Source organism: Mustela nigripes, chromosome 7 (assembly GCF_022355385.1).
Source record: "Mustela nigripes isolate SB6536 chromosome 7, MUSNIG.SB6536, whole genome shotgun sequence".
Lineage (NCBI taxonomy): Eukaryota > Metazoa > Chordata > Mammalia > Carnivora > Mustelidae > Mustela > Mustela nigripes.
This window is the reverse complement of record NC_081563.1, coordinates 82,344,862-82,359,703: the sequence shown is the minus strand read 5'-3', so window position 1 is coordinate 82,359,703 and position 14,842 is coordinate 82,344,862. Positions and strand designations below refer to the sequence as shown.

At 39.0% G+C, this 14,842-nt stretch overlaps 1 protein-coding gene across 50 annotated transcripts in view; it reads right to left on the bottom strand.

The window, feature by feature from the left end:
• The window catches only part of MAP4K4 (mitogen-activated protein kinase kinase kinase kinase 4), a 192,708-nt gene that overhangs the window by 73,975 nt on the left and 103,891 nt on the right, over positions 1 to 14,842 (bottom strand). For all 50 annotated transcript variants that reach the window (XM_059406288.1, XM_059406292.1, XM_059406300.1 and 47 more), the window contains exons 4-5: positions 3,015 to 3,140; positions 1,672 to 1,782 (exon numbers count right to left, since the gene is read on the bottom strand). In XM_059406288.1, coding sequence (XP_059262271.1) covers positions 1,672 to 1,782; positions 3,015 to 3,140 — 237 coding nt within the window. The remainder of the gene's footprint in view (positions 1 to 1,671; positions 1,783 to 3,014; positions 3,141 to 14,842) is intronic.

The window sequence follows — 14,842 nt, the reverse complement described above, 5'->3', positions numbered from 1 at the left end:
AAAGAAATCCCACGCTGGAATTATATATAGAAAAGGTATGTGTAAGTATATGTTTATAATGGAAAATAATGACAACAACTAATATTTACTAACAATCAGTTATATACCCACATGTTACATTAAATGATTCATATACACCAGGGGCACCTGGGTGGCTCAGTGGGTTAAAGCCTCTGCCTTCAGTTCAGGTCATGATCCCAGGGTCCTGGGATCGAGCCCCACATCGGGCTCTCTGCTCCGCAGGGAACCTGCTTTCTCCCCTCTCTCTGCCTGCCTCTCTGCCTACTTGTGATTTCTCTCTCTCTGTCAAATAAATAAAATCTTTATAAAAAAAAAAACGATTCATATACACCAACTCACTGACAATGTTATTTCCTTCACAGGACCGGTATCTAAATTTTACAGAAGGAAGTAAATCTCGAAAGGGGAATACCTTTGCCAGGGGTACGCAATAGGTAAGTAGCAAAGGCAGGACTCAAACCCACATCTGACTCACTCTAACCACTGTTCTCTCCTGCCGACCATGCCAAGAGTTTTAGTTGTTAACATAATAAATAATACATCTGCCCACTTGCTGAACTCCTTCACAGTACTGCAGGGCAGGATACTTAGTTTTCCACTTTTAGACTCTGCCTGCTAATAATAAGCATAAAAGATAGGTCCCACATGTTTTAATAATGAAATCAGAGAGTGATTACAAAAAGAGGGTTCTCCCACCGCATCCCCTACAACTTACTTTCTTAAGGGAATTGACTGGTTTTTCAAGGGCTTCATAAAATATCTAAGTAAAAAGAATTAAAACACAACTCTCTGAATTCTTTTTTTTTTTAAACTGGCAGTCCTCTATGAAATTTAAATATAAAAGTAGGGTAAATTTGCCTCTAAGTAAAAAAAGATAACCAGTTTTTTTTTTATTAGTGAGAGAAGCCTAAGAATTAGATTCCAGTTTAATTCCACAATATTTCTTTTTTAAATGTGGTGGGTAAATGAAATCCAACCAAGTAATTTGAATGTGTAATTAAGGGGTAAAGTAGACAGAAAAACTGGGACAGCTGGCCAAAGGAAAAGAGGCCCACTGGTAACTCACATGCACTTTTCAAATGCAAAATATAGAGACCCTTTGCCTATAATGTCTGCGTTATCTCTATTACTGAAAGCAATCATTTAGAATCTGCTAAAACAGTAGTTCAGAAACTTTAACATCATAAACCAGCTTTCCAATTGGCTGTAAACAACATTAAACAGTAGAACTTTTCCTTGTAAATACTGCAACAGAATCTAGCAGTTAATGCCAAAGTCCACAAGATGATTTTGAAAGCCAGCATTTGATAATCAATATTGATTCATAAGCTTAGACAAAGGATTCCTATAAAAACAATAGTTAGAGACTATTTCTCTTCACTTGATTTTCTTTTTAACACCTGGAGGGTAAATAGGGAAATGCAGAAAAACTATTTTTGTTTAAGTTACTTTCTTTAGATACTTGTCACAATCAAAACCATGATGCAGCTTCAATAATCAAAGCCAGCAAATTATACAGAGCCCTTGACTGTCATGAAAAGAACAATCTATACAGTTATAACTAATGCAAAGAAATATTTCGGGCTAGGAAAATGAAAATGGAAACACAACACAATGCACGGGACACCACAGACCCACCCTTCTTCTTACCCTTAGGATTTCTCTGGAGATGTAAGCTATCCAGTCTTCCTTGAGTGTGTTCCCTTTGGTGTTCTTCACAAGGTCTGTAATGGACCCAGCCCCACAGAACTCCATAACAAGCTACAGGGCAGAAAAGACACATGGTGACTAGCATGCCTCAGCAACCAGTGAGAACATCACCACAATCTGTACACACTGAACATTCATCAGAAACACAAAGTCTAACTCTTTGTGTCTTTCCTAAAGATCTGGGTACATGATCAAATTTGGAAGCATCCAAATTACTGAGAGCCCATTTCACCCTCCAATTTATGCACTGTTTATGTTTGGTCCAGGAGATTAAGGGTTTTTGACATTTTACAGCACATCTCCCAGTGCAGAGATTGTGAAATATTCCTCCTCACTCCCAAGGACACGGGCATAGGAGGACCATTTTGTCTTTAATTAGTACCCAATTATGAGAAATCTGATAGAGATACTCTAACATCTTTTCTCATTTGCTAGCATCCAGATATCCTCTTTCATACACGATTCTCAAACTATTTTATATTAAGAGAAATGCGATTTTAAGCAGTGCATAATTTTAAAAATACTTTATTTACAATACCTAAATGTTTATATAAAATCAACACAAGTGGGTTTTTTAAATATCAGAAAATGAACTAAATTGAGCTATTCTAAAATTTTAACTTTGATTGGATTTGGGCAAAAGACAAAGGTTAAAATTAAGGCAAAATATTGCAAATTTCCTATAATGGTTTTTAAAAATTAGAAAAAATATTTATCTTCCTGCTTTATAAGTCCAGTACCCTTGGTATAACTAATGTGATAACCATAGCTCTAACAGCATCTCAGTGTCATCATCTTCAGTATAGATGTGGCTGAGTAAGAGATAAGATTGAATGTATATTAATTCTAGAAATTTCCCTGGAATTTACTGTTTTCAATTAACTGTTATCATTAATATTATTAATACTGATATGTTTGTCCCTTACTTCCAGGTAGTAAAGAAGATGCATTTATTTGTGCTTCCATATTAATTTCCATAAATAAAGTATTGATTTTTCAAGCTCCTAATTTCCTTGCTATTTGGTTATATTCCTTTTAAAACATGCCATTTTATTACTGAAACAAAGTTAACTCTTATCCATGCAATGTGAAATCAACATAAAAATAAACATACAGTATCATACAGTATACCTTTAACCAAGAAGACTAAGGAAGATAACAGGCACTATGCCCTTTGTCTTCGCTCTTCTCTCCAACCCCCTCCTCCCCTGGAAGGTCCTTAATGTCTTTTGAGTACCACCAGAGAGAAAACTCCTCAAAATGCTTGGGAAACATTTGCCTACCCAGAGTTGGTCATCATGTCCTGGAGGGCTCTTTTTAATGAAAGCACCATAATAGGTTGCAATATTTCTATGATGAGAATATTTCTTCAACATATTTATCTCCAGTTTGATTTCTTCCTCTTCATCCTTAAGAAAAAATAAAAAATAAAATGTGTGGCTTTTGAATGTCAAGCATGATTTTAACTTCCCCACCCATGGGCAGTAATACAAGTTCCCAATCCCTCCAGCAAAGGAGGAAGATACATTCACTTTATCCTGATAACAAGAACTGGGGACTTTAACAGGACTCATTCTTTTTTTTTTAAAGATTTTATTTATTTGTCTGAGAGAGAGAGAGAGCGAGAGCGAGCACAGGCAGACAGAGTGGCAGGCAGAGTCAGAGGGAGAAGCAGGCTCCCTGAGGAGCAAGGAGCCCGATGTAGGACTGGATCCCAGGATGCTGGGATCATGACCTGAGCGAAAGGCAGCTGCTTAACCAACTGAGCCACCCAGACGTCCCAGGACTCATTCTTTGAAATGCCTTTAGAAGTTATGCAAGAAATATGGAAGTACAAAAGTTACAGATATATATAAGAAGCAGATGTAGCAGCTTTCCACAAATTATGATACCTGAACTTCAATTTGCTCATCTGGAAAAATGGGAGGAAAAAGAGAACAGACTGATACTATTTTGACTAATTAAAAGGAAAGGCTGTTTCTTTTCTAAAAGATATTTGTGAATAAAAATCATCTGGCACAGTTATGGCACAGAAGGTTCACCTGTGACAACCTTGCACAAGAATATTACCTTCTGGTGTGGCCACAGTCAGATTACTGCATACAGACCAGCCCCGCAGGCCCATGATAGTTGGCATGCTTAATGAGATCCTCTACCCCAAAAAGAGATTCAGGAGAATCCAGCGACCCATAGTAATACAACATCACTCAGTGATAGCAGGTTGTTTTAGACTTGGCTCATCCCCCAGCCTCCTGCTTTATTAAAGTTAAGATGAGCAGAAGAAAAAAATACAGAGTTTGTGTGAGAAGATCAGAGGGAGATGAAAGAACAGATGGTGACACAAGTCTGGAAAATAAAAATAAGTTGCCCTTGTGAATGGGGAGGGCTGCCAGTCTCAGACTTTCTCTCTCATATACGCCCAGGGCAGAACCTGCAACAGCATGGTTGTTGCAGACACATGACACAGCAAGGGCTCTGCCACACGACCTGCAGAGTTCATAAGTAAGATTTATGGCTAGCATGAGAACCAGGGGAAAGCAGAGTTAAAGTCATGAAGAGGAGAGAAGGTGGAAGAAAAGAGGGAAAACAGCTCTGGCTAGAAAAGCCACATCTGAGGAAAGATAAAAATCTTAAAGACAAAGGTGATAATCAGATCTCCAGAATTCCCTTTACTACATAACTTTTCAAAAGAAAATAATGACTGGTCCCCTACAATGTCCCCACTTCTCCACAGTGGCACGCTCATTCTACTTATAACTGACTTGCTTCCTTCTCCAGGAAGACTTGGGCTTTCTGAGCAGTCAAGGGTCCTATACGTGGAAGTATAAAAGAAAAAGAGAAGGCCATGCATGTGAAAGCTAGTGCATCGATGTGGACTCACACAGGCTAATCTTGCAGGCTGGCACCTCCAAAAACCATTCATAAGGACTCACAGACCTAAGTAAGTTTGGTTTGAAAATACTGCTGAGATAAAAGCTACAACAGCATTAATTAGATATTAGTGATGAGACCAAATGAAAAAAGAAAAGGTCTTCTTAAAATAGAACTTTCAGCTGTACACTACCACTTTAGAAACCACATGTAATAAAACATGGAATCATCTTAGAACAGGGATTCTTAAGATGGTGACCTCCAGCTTGGTCCTCAGACATAAGTATCAGAATATTACAGCATATTAATAGGTTGTCACGTAACCTCGGCAGATGGTGGCTACAAATATGAAGCAAAGTAACACAGCCAAATACAGTCTATATAATAGTTTGTATGTACTAATTATCATTCAAACCCTGTATATATGAAAAGACACCACATGGGTATCATTTCAATCTGATTTAAACATGGCCATGTTTAAAGCTGCAATGAAAACTGAGATACTGAATAACTAGGATAACTATCTCAATTCTAAACAAAAGTAGTGTTTAGCCTGACTAATATTACAGAAAAGACACTTCTATTTGGGATCTTTCTTCAAAGGAATTTTATACTAAATCATAAGAGTGACAATTTTTTTTTAATGTAAGGCACAAGGAAGCACGCCCCAAACATGACTAGAAAGCCCAATTCACCAAAAGCTTTATATTGTGCTCTTCCCACACGTTCCTATCAGGCACAGTGTATAATGACCACAACTTGTTGGCACACAGCACGTGGAGCCTGTTCCCTCCTGAGTCACCACAACTAACCATTCACTCCCAGCAATATCTGGGAGCAGCCCAGGACAACCCTAACGGGACTTGTGAAGACCAACAGATTCCTATCAAAAATTAGCACCTGACTATGGCCATAAACAGGCTCTAGTAGAAAGGCATGTGATATCACTCCTGGCATAAGGCCTATAGTTAAATATGTTGGGCCCTGAAAAATTAAACACCTCACTTTCCTTCCACTGGATCACGACTAGGTAACTAGAAAGTCAACTAAAGGTTTGATTTTTTTTTTTCCTTTTATCCAGAATCAGTCAACGTACAAATATCTGGGATATAAAGACTACAGAAAAGCAAGCCAAAAGAACAATGTCGAACTAAAATGGGGGAAAATAAAAATATTGATTTTAATTTTGTATTTGCAGCCAATCATGCCATGAAGTATGTGCATCTTAGTGGGTTACAAGGCTCTGCTTTACTGATTCATCCCTAACTACTTCCCTCCACTCTTCATATTGCTAAAATTATTCCAAGGGTCATAATTCCATTATGCTCTGCCGGTACATTCCACTTCTTGACAGAAAACAAATGTTAACTACAATTCTCCCATGAGAAGCTTCCTGAGCAATAACTAAGGATCACAACACATTTTGCTTAGTTTTCGTATTTTCTTTCTTTAGCAACACAAACCTATGTCTTCTAGGATCTGATTTGTTCACCATTCTTTGTAAGAATTAAGAGCTTCCAGAGACACTTAATATTTTCAGATCCCACGGAGTTGAAATTCTTGAGCATTTAATACATTTAAAAATTGTCACAGGGTTAAATTCAGTGTTATCCACTGGTGTGAAAGACACTTAATATGCACAATGCTAGATACTTTTGGCAGATTATCACAGCACAATCTATTTTCTTAAGTCCAAGATGCCACTAGATAGAGACACTAAAGTACTTTATGTAATGAAACTCTGATTCACCATCAACTGTAAGACATACATTTTAACATTTTTGAAACTGGGCTACATATTAGAAACAATACTATATAAGAACAACTTAAATACAATCAAGTTTGGCAACTCTTTTCTTAATACGACTGAAACATCCAAGTATGATCCGGAAATATAGTAATCAGATTAACACCACCTGCCAGAGTACATCTGAGATTTTAGTAGTCAAATTCTGGAAGCATATGAAACTGAACTACCAAAAATATCAAAAGAAACACACTGTCCTCTCGAATTAGTGTTTTAGGAACTATTTATACATACTTTGAACATTCCTTCTCTTGCTTCTATGCTTTAAAAATGATTATTACACATTTTATAAGATAAAGAATATACAGCACCACTAATTTTCATATTCTAATTAAGAGTGCCTGCCTTGGAGGAAAAGCATTAGAAATGGATGCAGAATCTGCCACTGGCTCTGAGCCAACTACAACTGGAATCCCAATTATGACTAATGTATAGGATACATGTTATCTTTGGAGTGATAATGAACCAATCTCTGAATTCCAATTTCCTTTTGGTCATTAGTTAAAAACAAGTTTGGTGGTCTTATTCAAACATAAATATGCACCCTCCCACCCCCACCACCACCATACACCCCATTCAGCCTGAGAAAATACAGTAGAAAACAGAATTGGCAGGCTAAAACTGAAATTTAACAACAACAATCCCATATATGAAAGAAGTGGACAAAACGACATGACCTAAGTTTATATATCCCATTTCTCTAGGCCAAGTCCAAATGACCTTGCCCTTCATTCTCCTCTTTAGAAGGGCACAATCATATATAGATTAAAACAAAACAAAACTAAACTAAAGGTAACTAGAGAAAGGAGAGGGAACCTTTTGGTGACAAAAGGGAAGGCTCCCTCCTGGTTTTCTCCAATGATGAGGCAGCTGCTAGGCTCGACTCAGCGATTTAATGCAGCTGATGCCAATTAGCATTTTGGACTCCAACCAGGGGAGCCAACTCTCATAGAAAAGGTCTTTGTTTTCGACTGGAAGAGGACTAGGGAAGGAGTTTTCTGTTGCCTTCCTTGGCCGCTTAGAGGATGGAGGAGGGAGAAGCATCTGAATAGTGGTAATTTTCAAAAGCAGCTATGAATTTGTATATAAGTCATAGGGCAAACCCTGCCCACTCTACCATTTGAGCATAAAGGAGTACATATTATGGCTGTATTTTTTAAATTGACTCCTTAAAATGTTTTTTAAACTGTTACCCAAATTCTCTTTCCTTCCACTGATGGCAGTAATGATATGAGGAGAGAGAGGCAGACATCAGAAAAGTTAATTGGGAGGAACCCAGGGGATTGGGAAATATTCTGAATAATCATCTTTTTTTCCCCAGCATAATTCTTTACAGAATTAGATCTACCCATTCATAGTTGGAACAAAAAAAGAAAACGTGACTCATTATCCATTCTATCTTTGCCAGTAGAGAGAGGGCTGATAAAATGAGATATACAAATATCTGTCAGATTCGCCATCAAAATGTAAAAATGAATATACACTTAGAATGAAAATACCGATTTTAAAAAGATCAGTTTAATCTACTTTTTGTTTTAGTAAACTCTTCCCAAACCCTCCACTCTGTGACTATGAACTAGGAGAAAAATGAGAGGAGATTACCTTTCACAGGCAAATCCCAATTACACCTGAGAGTATTATTCAGTACTACACCAGCTGAATTAATCAAAATTATTATTATTTTTACTCAGACACACAAAAAGTTATACAACTTAAATTCACTGACAATTCAACCAAACGAAAGTGAAGAGACCAATGTAGGCAAACATTCTGCAACAAAATAAGGTTACAGGATCTGGTTCTGGTGGTCAAAGAAAGGAATGGCACTTTCTTTAAAATTAATCAGCCCACTTCTCCCAAGATCAGTTAGTCCCAGAATAAAAATCCAAAAGAAAAATTACAAAATTAATGTAACCAAAATGGACACTTGAGACATCTTACTCAAGAAGAAACACTGTTTGGGGACATTCTGGTAAGCAACTGCCTTCCCTTCAGGTCATAATCCCAGGGTCCTGGGATGGAGTCAAGGTTTCAGGCTCCTTGCTCAGCAGGGAACCTGCTTCTCCCTCTGCCTGCTCTGCCTGCCACTCCCCCTGCTCCTGCTCCCTCTCTCTCTCTCTCTGACAAAATCTAGAAAGAAAGAAAAAGAGAGGAAGGAAGGAAGGGAAGAAGACACATACACACTGTTTTGGACCCATTTCAGAATAAAAGACATTCTCACTAGTTCTGTTAATCAGTGGATGACTTCTGGGACTCCAAAGTCTCAGTGCAATGGCCCCAAGGCCCTTAACCTGCTCTGTCTTTTGTGTCTACAGGCACCACAAAGAACTTTTACTAGACACAGCAAAGTATCCAGAGAGCCCTCTAGCTCTTCTGTCTTCTACAAAGTCTGCCAGGCTACATTACATTACAAGCTGTATTTCAGTGAGATACCATCACTGAACTGGTACCTAGAAAGTGTGTGGCAAGAAAAGAGAATGAAACAATACAACAGTACCATTTCCCTGGATGGACATGGTAGGTGAGTGATGGGGGACAACTTGAGGCTGTGATGAGATGATGCAGGATGGTGAATACACTTCACTCCATTTTCTTCCCCATCACTCACTCATGAAGTCTTGGGAGACTGATGCTTCCATGACTGACACCAAGAACCACAAGGAGGCCAAAATATCTCTCTGCGATAGCCCCCTACCTAAAAGCTCAACATGGCAAATAAACATGATGTTCTTACTCAAACAAGAAAGTCAAATAAGACAGATCACTATTCCTCTAGGATCTAAATGAAACTAATACAATTTTCCGAAGTTTGCGATCATCAAAACCAGGAAGCCCTAACAATTGGCATCAAGCTCCAATCTATGAGACATAACACCATGGGTACAAATGCCTTCGGTAATGTTAACTTGAAACAGTTCATGTCAGTACTTAATTTCAGAATCCATCCATTTTCTCCCTCCATGAGGGAAGTAGCTACACACACACACACACACACACCAAGAGTACCTGCTCTTGAGGACCCTAAAATATAGCAACCTAAAGCAGGACCTGAATCCTAGACTTCGACTGAAATGGAAAGCCGGTCTGCCAGATAAGGCTCAGTGGGGCCAAACTAAAATCCCCCGCCCAAACACCTGACTATAATGGAAGGAAACCAGAATATGTCACCCTAAAATATGCTGGTTTGGCATAAGGGTTATTCTGAACTAAGGGCACTTGAGAAAGAGCAGGTTTAAGGATGACATGCTAACCTTCCCTTTTCTTCCTGAAAGCAAGAGAGAAAACTCCCATGTGAAAGAAGTCCTTCCTATACCAACTGAAAAAAAAAAAATTCTCATCACCAGAGACGGAGATTTGAAACCAAGAGAATTCTGATACAAGCAAACCTTGTTAATATATCTCTTATCTTCCTTTAGCTTCCCCATGTATTTTAGTTACTTTTCCACTACTGCCTCTCTATTCAACCTAGTATGAAGGCATTTGGGTTTTGCCATTTCTCTGAGTCTTTCCTTTTCCTGCAACAGCTCCCACTAATATATATGTGATACATACCAATACACTTCTGTTTTTCTCTTGTTAATCTATCTTTTGTTACAGGGGCATTGGTCAAGAACCTAGAAGGACAGAAGGAAAGACTTCTTCTTTCTCTATATAATTAAACTTGCAATTTTATTATGAGACCAAAAAAGATCAGTAATCCCAAATGCTCAGAAGACAAATATATCATTGACATCAACATTTTGCCATTTACAACACAATTAAGTACATTTAGATATTTACATTCATATTTTAAGGAGCAGACACAAAGAAAAAAGAAATGTTATCAAAGATTATCTCTGGATTATAGATATTTTCTTCTTTGATTTATTTTTTGAAGATTTTTATTTATTTGACAGAGAGAGATAGTGAGAGAGAGAACACAAGCAGAGGGAGTGGTAGAGGGAGAAGTAGGCTTCCCGCTAAGCAGGGAGCCCGATGTGGGGCTTGACCCCAGGACTCTGGGATCATGACCTAAGCTGAAGGTAGACACTTAACGACTGAGACACCCAGGTGCCCCTAACTTATTTTTCTATAACTGACAGGTACTATTTTCCTAATTAGAAAAAGAAAAGTTAAGAAAAGAGTTTAGGTTAGAGGAGACAGCGCCATAGGAATTCAAAATGAGTTTGTTTCTGGCAATTCACATGGTCTGGCTCCCTCTGTCTCACTGGAATAGGATCCTGACCCATCCATGCAGTTCTAGAGTCACTGCCAGTCTCCTTTCCACCTGTTGTCAGTTATGAGGAAAAACTGTCAGGAGCCTGAAAAGTACCAGAACACTGCTGATTTATTTGCCTTCTACTCGGTCAGCTGCAGCCTAGAACTCGGGCCTTCACAGTCATTTCTTACCATTTTCGACGATGATACCAATCCAGACCTGTAACTTCTTGAGATCAAAAACTTCCAAGCTTACGTGTTCCCTAGAGCAAAGAAGAAGCTAAATGGAGTCCAGAAGCAACCGTCATGCTATCTTCACCTTTCTGACCTGCCAGAGGATCAGTTGAAGAGAATCTTGCCTCAGTCCATTCATACTCTTTCCTAAGTCAGTGGCAAACTTCATGAAGCTTCCCACAGTTCAAGCCAGAAAAGAATACCGTGCTCACTGAATATAGTCTTCCTTAATACCCTAAAAATCAGGCCCAAGTAATGAATGGCAACAAGGGGCACAGCTCTGAGGAAGGTATGGGTATGCTAAGTAGTACCTCTTTGGGCATTTCCTACTGGATCCGTCTGTGTGCACAAGCACAAAGGCTCCTGCTTCATATCTGACGTGGTAAATCAGATAAAGGCTGGGCTCTGAAAAATGTCTTCAGTTAAAAGGAATGATGGGGGTGCCTGGGTGGCTCAGTTGGTTAAGCAACTGCCTTCAGCTCCAGTCATGATACTAGAGTTTGAGGATCGAGTCCCGTATCAGGGAGCAAGTGCGGAGCCTGATTCTCCTTCTGACCCTCCCCCCTCTCATGCTCTCTTTCCCTTTCTCTCTCATAAATAAAATCTTGAAAAAGTAAAAATAAAATAAAATAAAATAAAATAAAAGGAATAATGGGCACTTCTGCTCCTGGCCAAGATTCATTATCAAGGACTAGATTTACTTTCCCACTAGACAACTACAATAAATAAAACATATGAAAAAGTTTTAAGACACTGGACGTCAGGGATTGGAGGACAGTTGACCCCTGAGAGATGGGAAACATCAGAGAAGCTTTATAATTGCTCCAGTTTACTGCCTTAAGAGGGATTTCAGGGACTCTTACAGAGGGAGGAAACCCAATAGGAGCCCAGGCAATTCTGAGTTGAGAGGCTGGGAAACTAGGCAGCTAGAGTTGGCAGGAAAAAGACCAGAGAGGAGAGAGAGCTACTGGTGCACAGAGAGCACTAGTAAGCTCTAGAGACCAACTGTGTCAATTACCACAAGAAGGAAAGAAGCTTCAGTTTAAAGGTGTATACTGCCATTTTGTTATTTTCAAATAATTCTCTTCATTGTGCATAATTTGCATATCTGGAAAGGGATTCCCCCATTTGTTCTGAAATGGCAATTTACATTCAAATATAACTGAATGACTGCTGAAACACATTTCACATGCTTGGAGAAGTCTCTGGAAGATCTTCGTAGAACTATTCCCTTAGCTCTGAGTATTCAAAGATGCTTACCATAGAAGTGATTCAAGAAGACAATGATTAAGTTTCAAATATCTCCAGGCAAAACAGAAAACAGAATCAACTTATTCTAACTGTTGACAGACATCCCCCCATTTAAGAGCTTTTATGTGACAGAATTCAAGTTAAGATCATTCATTTGGCAATAACACACTGCATCCACTCACATTCTGGGGAAGATGGAACTTAGCACAAATGTGGAGACCACTCCAACACTTCTCAAAACTTAAATCTGTGTGATCATTTCTCCACTACTGTGGTGCAAAGGAAAGCTACAGAATGACATTGGAAATCATAACTTTAATTAAAATTTACCTCCTTATTTTCCAATTCCAACTAGGAAAATCATTCAAAATGTGTCTCTCTCCCACCTTTCTCTACTTCTTACAAACATACCTAATCATTTGAAAAGAGAACATGAGAATATGGAATCAGAAGCTTCGAAATCCCAATAGAAAAATGACTATACTTGACCAGCCAGTAGAGGATCTGATTCTAGGGCCACCATCTGCACTGGACTTGATATGCAAATTGACCCCACATCACTTCATAAAACCCAAAAGGGAAATTTTATTCTGAACTAAACACCAGTGTACTTCATAATAGTCACAGAAATTCATCAAAATGTGTCCCCACGCCTCCCAGCTGGAGAAAGCCTCTCCTCTCTACAAGTCTCACTGTAGCTCTGCCCCATGCCAACTTTAAGTCTCAAGCTCCAGAAGCATCCAGAAGGGCAATGAAAACATTCAATTACATAAAAAGCACATGCTCTGGAGACAGATTATTGCTTTTCATAGCACTCACTGCCCCACAATGATTAGTTTAAAATCTATCTTCTCTATGAAAACATAAGCTCCAAAGACAAGGACTCTATCTTGTTCTCTATACCCTGACAGTGCCTATAACCCTGAGTATGTGGTAAGATATGTGATCTTTAAAAAAAAGAGAGAGAGCGGGACGCCTGGGTGGCTCAGTTGGTTAAGCAGCTGCCTTCGGCTCAGGTCATGATCCCAGGGTCCTGGGATCGAGTCCCACATCGGGCCCCTTGCTCCGCAGGGAGCCTGCTTCTCCCTCTGACTCTGCCTTCCACTCTGTCTGCCTGTGCTCACTCTCGCTCGCTTTCTCTCTGACAAATAAATAAATAAAATCCTTAAAAAAAAAAAAAAGAGAGAGAGAGAGAGTGAGAGAGTAAATTCTTGAGTCTCAGCATCCCTACACATCCGATGAGAAACCCTAATCCATTCCCAGCCAGTGAGTCACAAGCCAGGAGGGTGAATGACAAAAGACCCTCATGGTGGCTAGTACACAGTAAGTACTCACACAAAGCCTGTAAAAGAGGAAGCCCAGCTGAACTCAAACCACATAAATCTGTGGCATCGCTTGCCTCTGGCAGTAGGTAGGTGAACAGATAATCAACAGCAGGCACTCCGCCAGGCTTACTGACTCACTGCTGTGGTGGACTAAGAAGGCCTAGGCAAGGATGCCACACAACAACTAACCCAAGGGCCAGCAAGCAAAACAGGAAACACACTGTAACCTATTTTCTTTCTGACTGTTAGAGTTACGTTAGGCCTAGTACTAAGAATGATTAGCAACAGGTATCACTAACTCTACATGCAGTTACCTCTGTTCACAGAAGGACACAGTGATAAACCACAGGTGCTCCTCTTGGAAAAACATTAAAAGATACCAAAATCCAGATTCCAAAGACTGAAGGGAACAGAAGACCAATTATCTTCAATATACGATTTAACTAGAAATAAGGTGACTTGTTCTGAGATTGGTATTAATCAATATACTCCCAAGCCTTGAGGAATGTTACAACTACCATGGGTATTTCATTCTGCCTCAACTTCATGTTTTTTCATTCTGAGACATGTTCTGAACACAATACATATTACTGCTGATATTGAGTATTACTTGCATTTTATCAAAAAATCTTTCTTTAAATGTGATCTTAAAAGGTATATAGATTATTTAAAATGTAAATTTTATTGCATATAGGAATAAGAAGTGTTTTTCATAAAATAAATCTTTTACAGTGGAAGGCCATAATATAGTATTAAAGTAATCCAATTTAAACAGGCCAACCAAAATAAAGTTTCCACAAATTTTGAAGACATAAGTTCATATTCTATCTTAACCTTGTTTCTTTTACCTCATATAGTCCCCCCACCACCCGAACCAGCAGCAAGCCTGCTATACAGCAATTACTTAAAGCAAAGGAAAGGTACAGATTTCTTTTTTTATATACCAGAAAGGTGAGTGATTGGCAAATTTTTTCTTATTTATGTAGAACTTTAGAGCAGTCTACTACATGAATCTCACAAAACTGCAGTAAGTCATTCTGGTCTAAAAATAGCTCATTAATTTGAGATCATGTTCCTTAATCCATTTTCCTCCTTTCATACACATACCCACATACATAAGGAAAAATTAAACTGCAGACTAGAATCACTGGAAGACAGGCCTGAAAGGAAGGCCTGAGGACACTACAGATACTCTTCGTCTGGCAAAGGTCAAACTGTGCCACTCCCTAAAGAACATGGCAATCCTCCCTTTCTTGGGATCACTGGCTCCCTGTATTCTAAACGACATGGAAGCAAAAACACACAATGAGTGTTTGTGTGGAGCCTCCTAATTCAGAGCAACTGTTTAAAACTAGAACTCTCACAGAGGGCAAGAAAAAGGACCACTAATTACCCCATGCCTACCCCTGAAGCTGGGGGGTGGGGG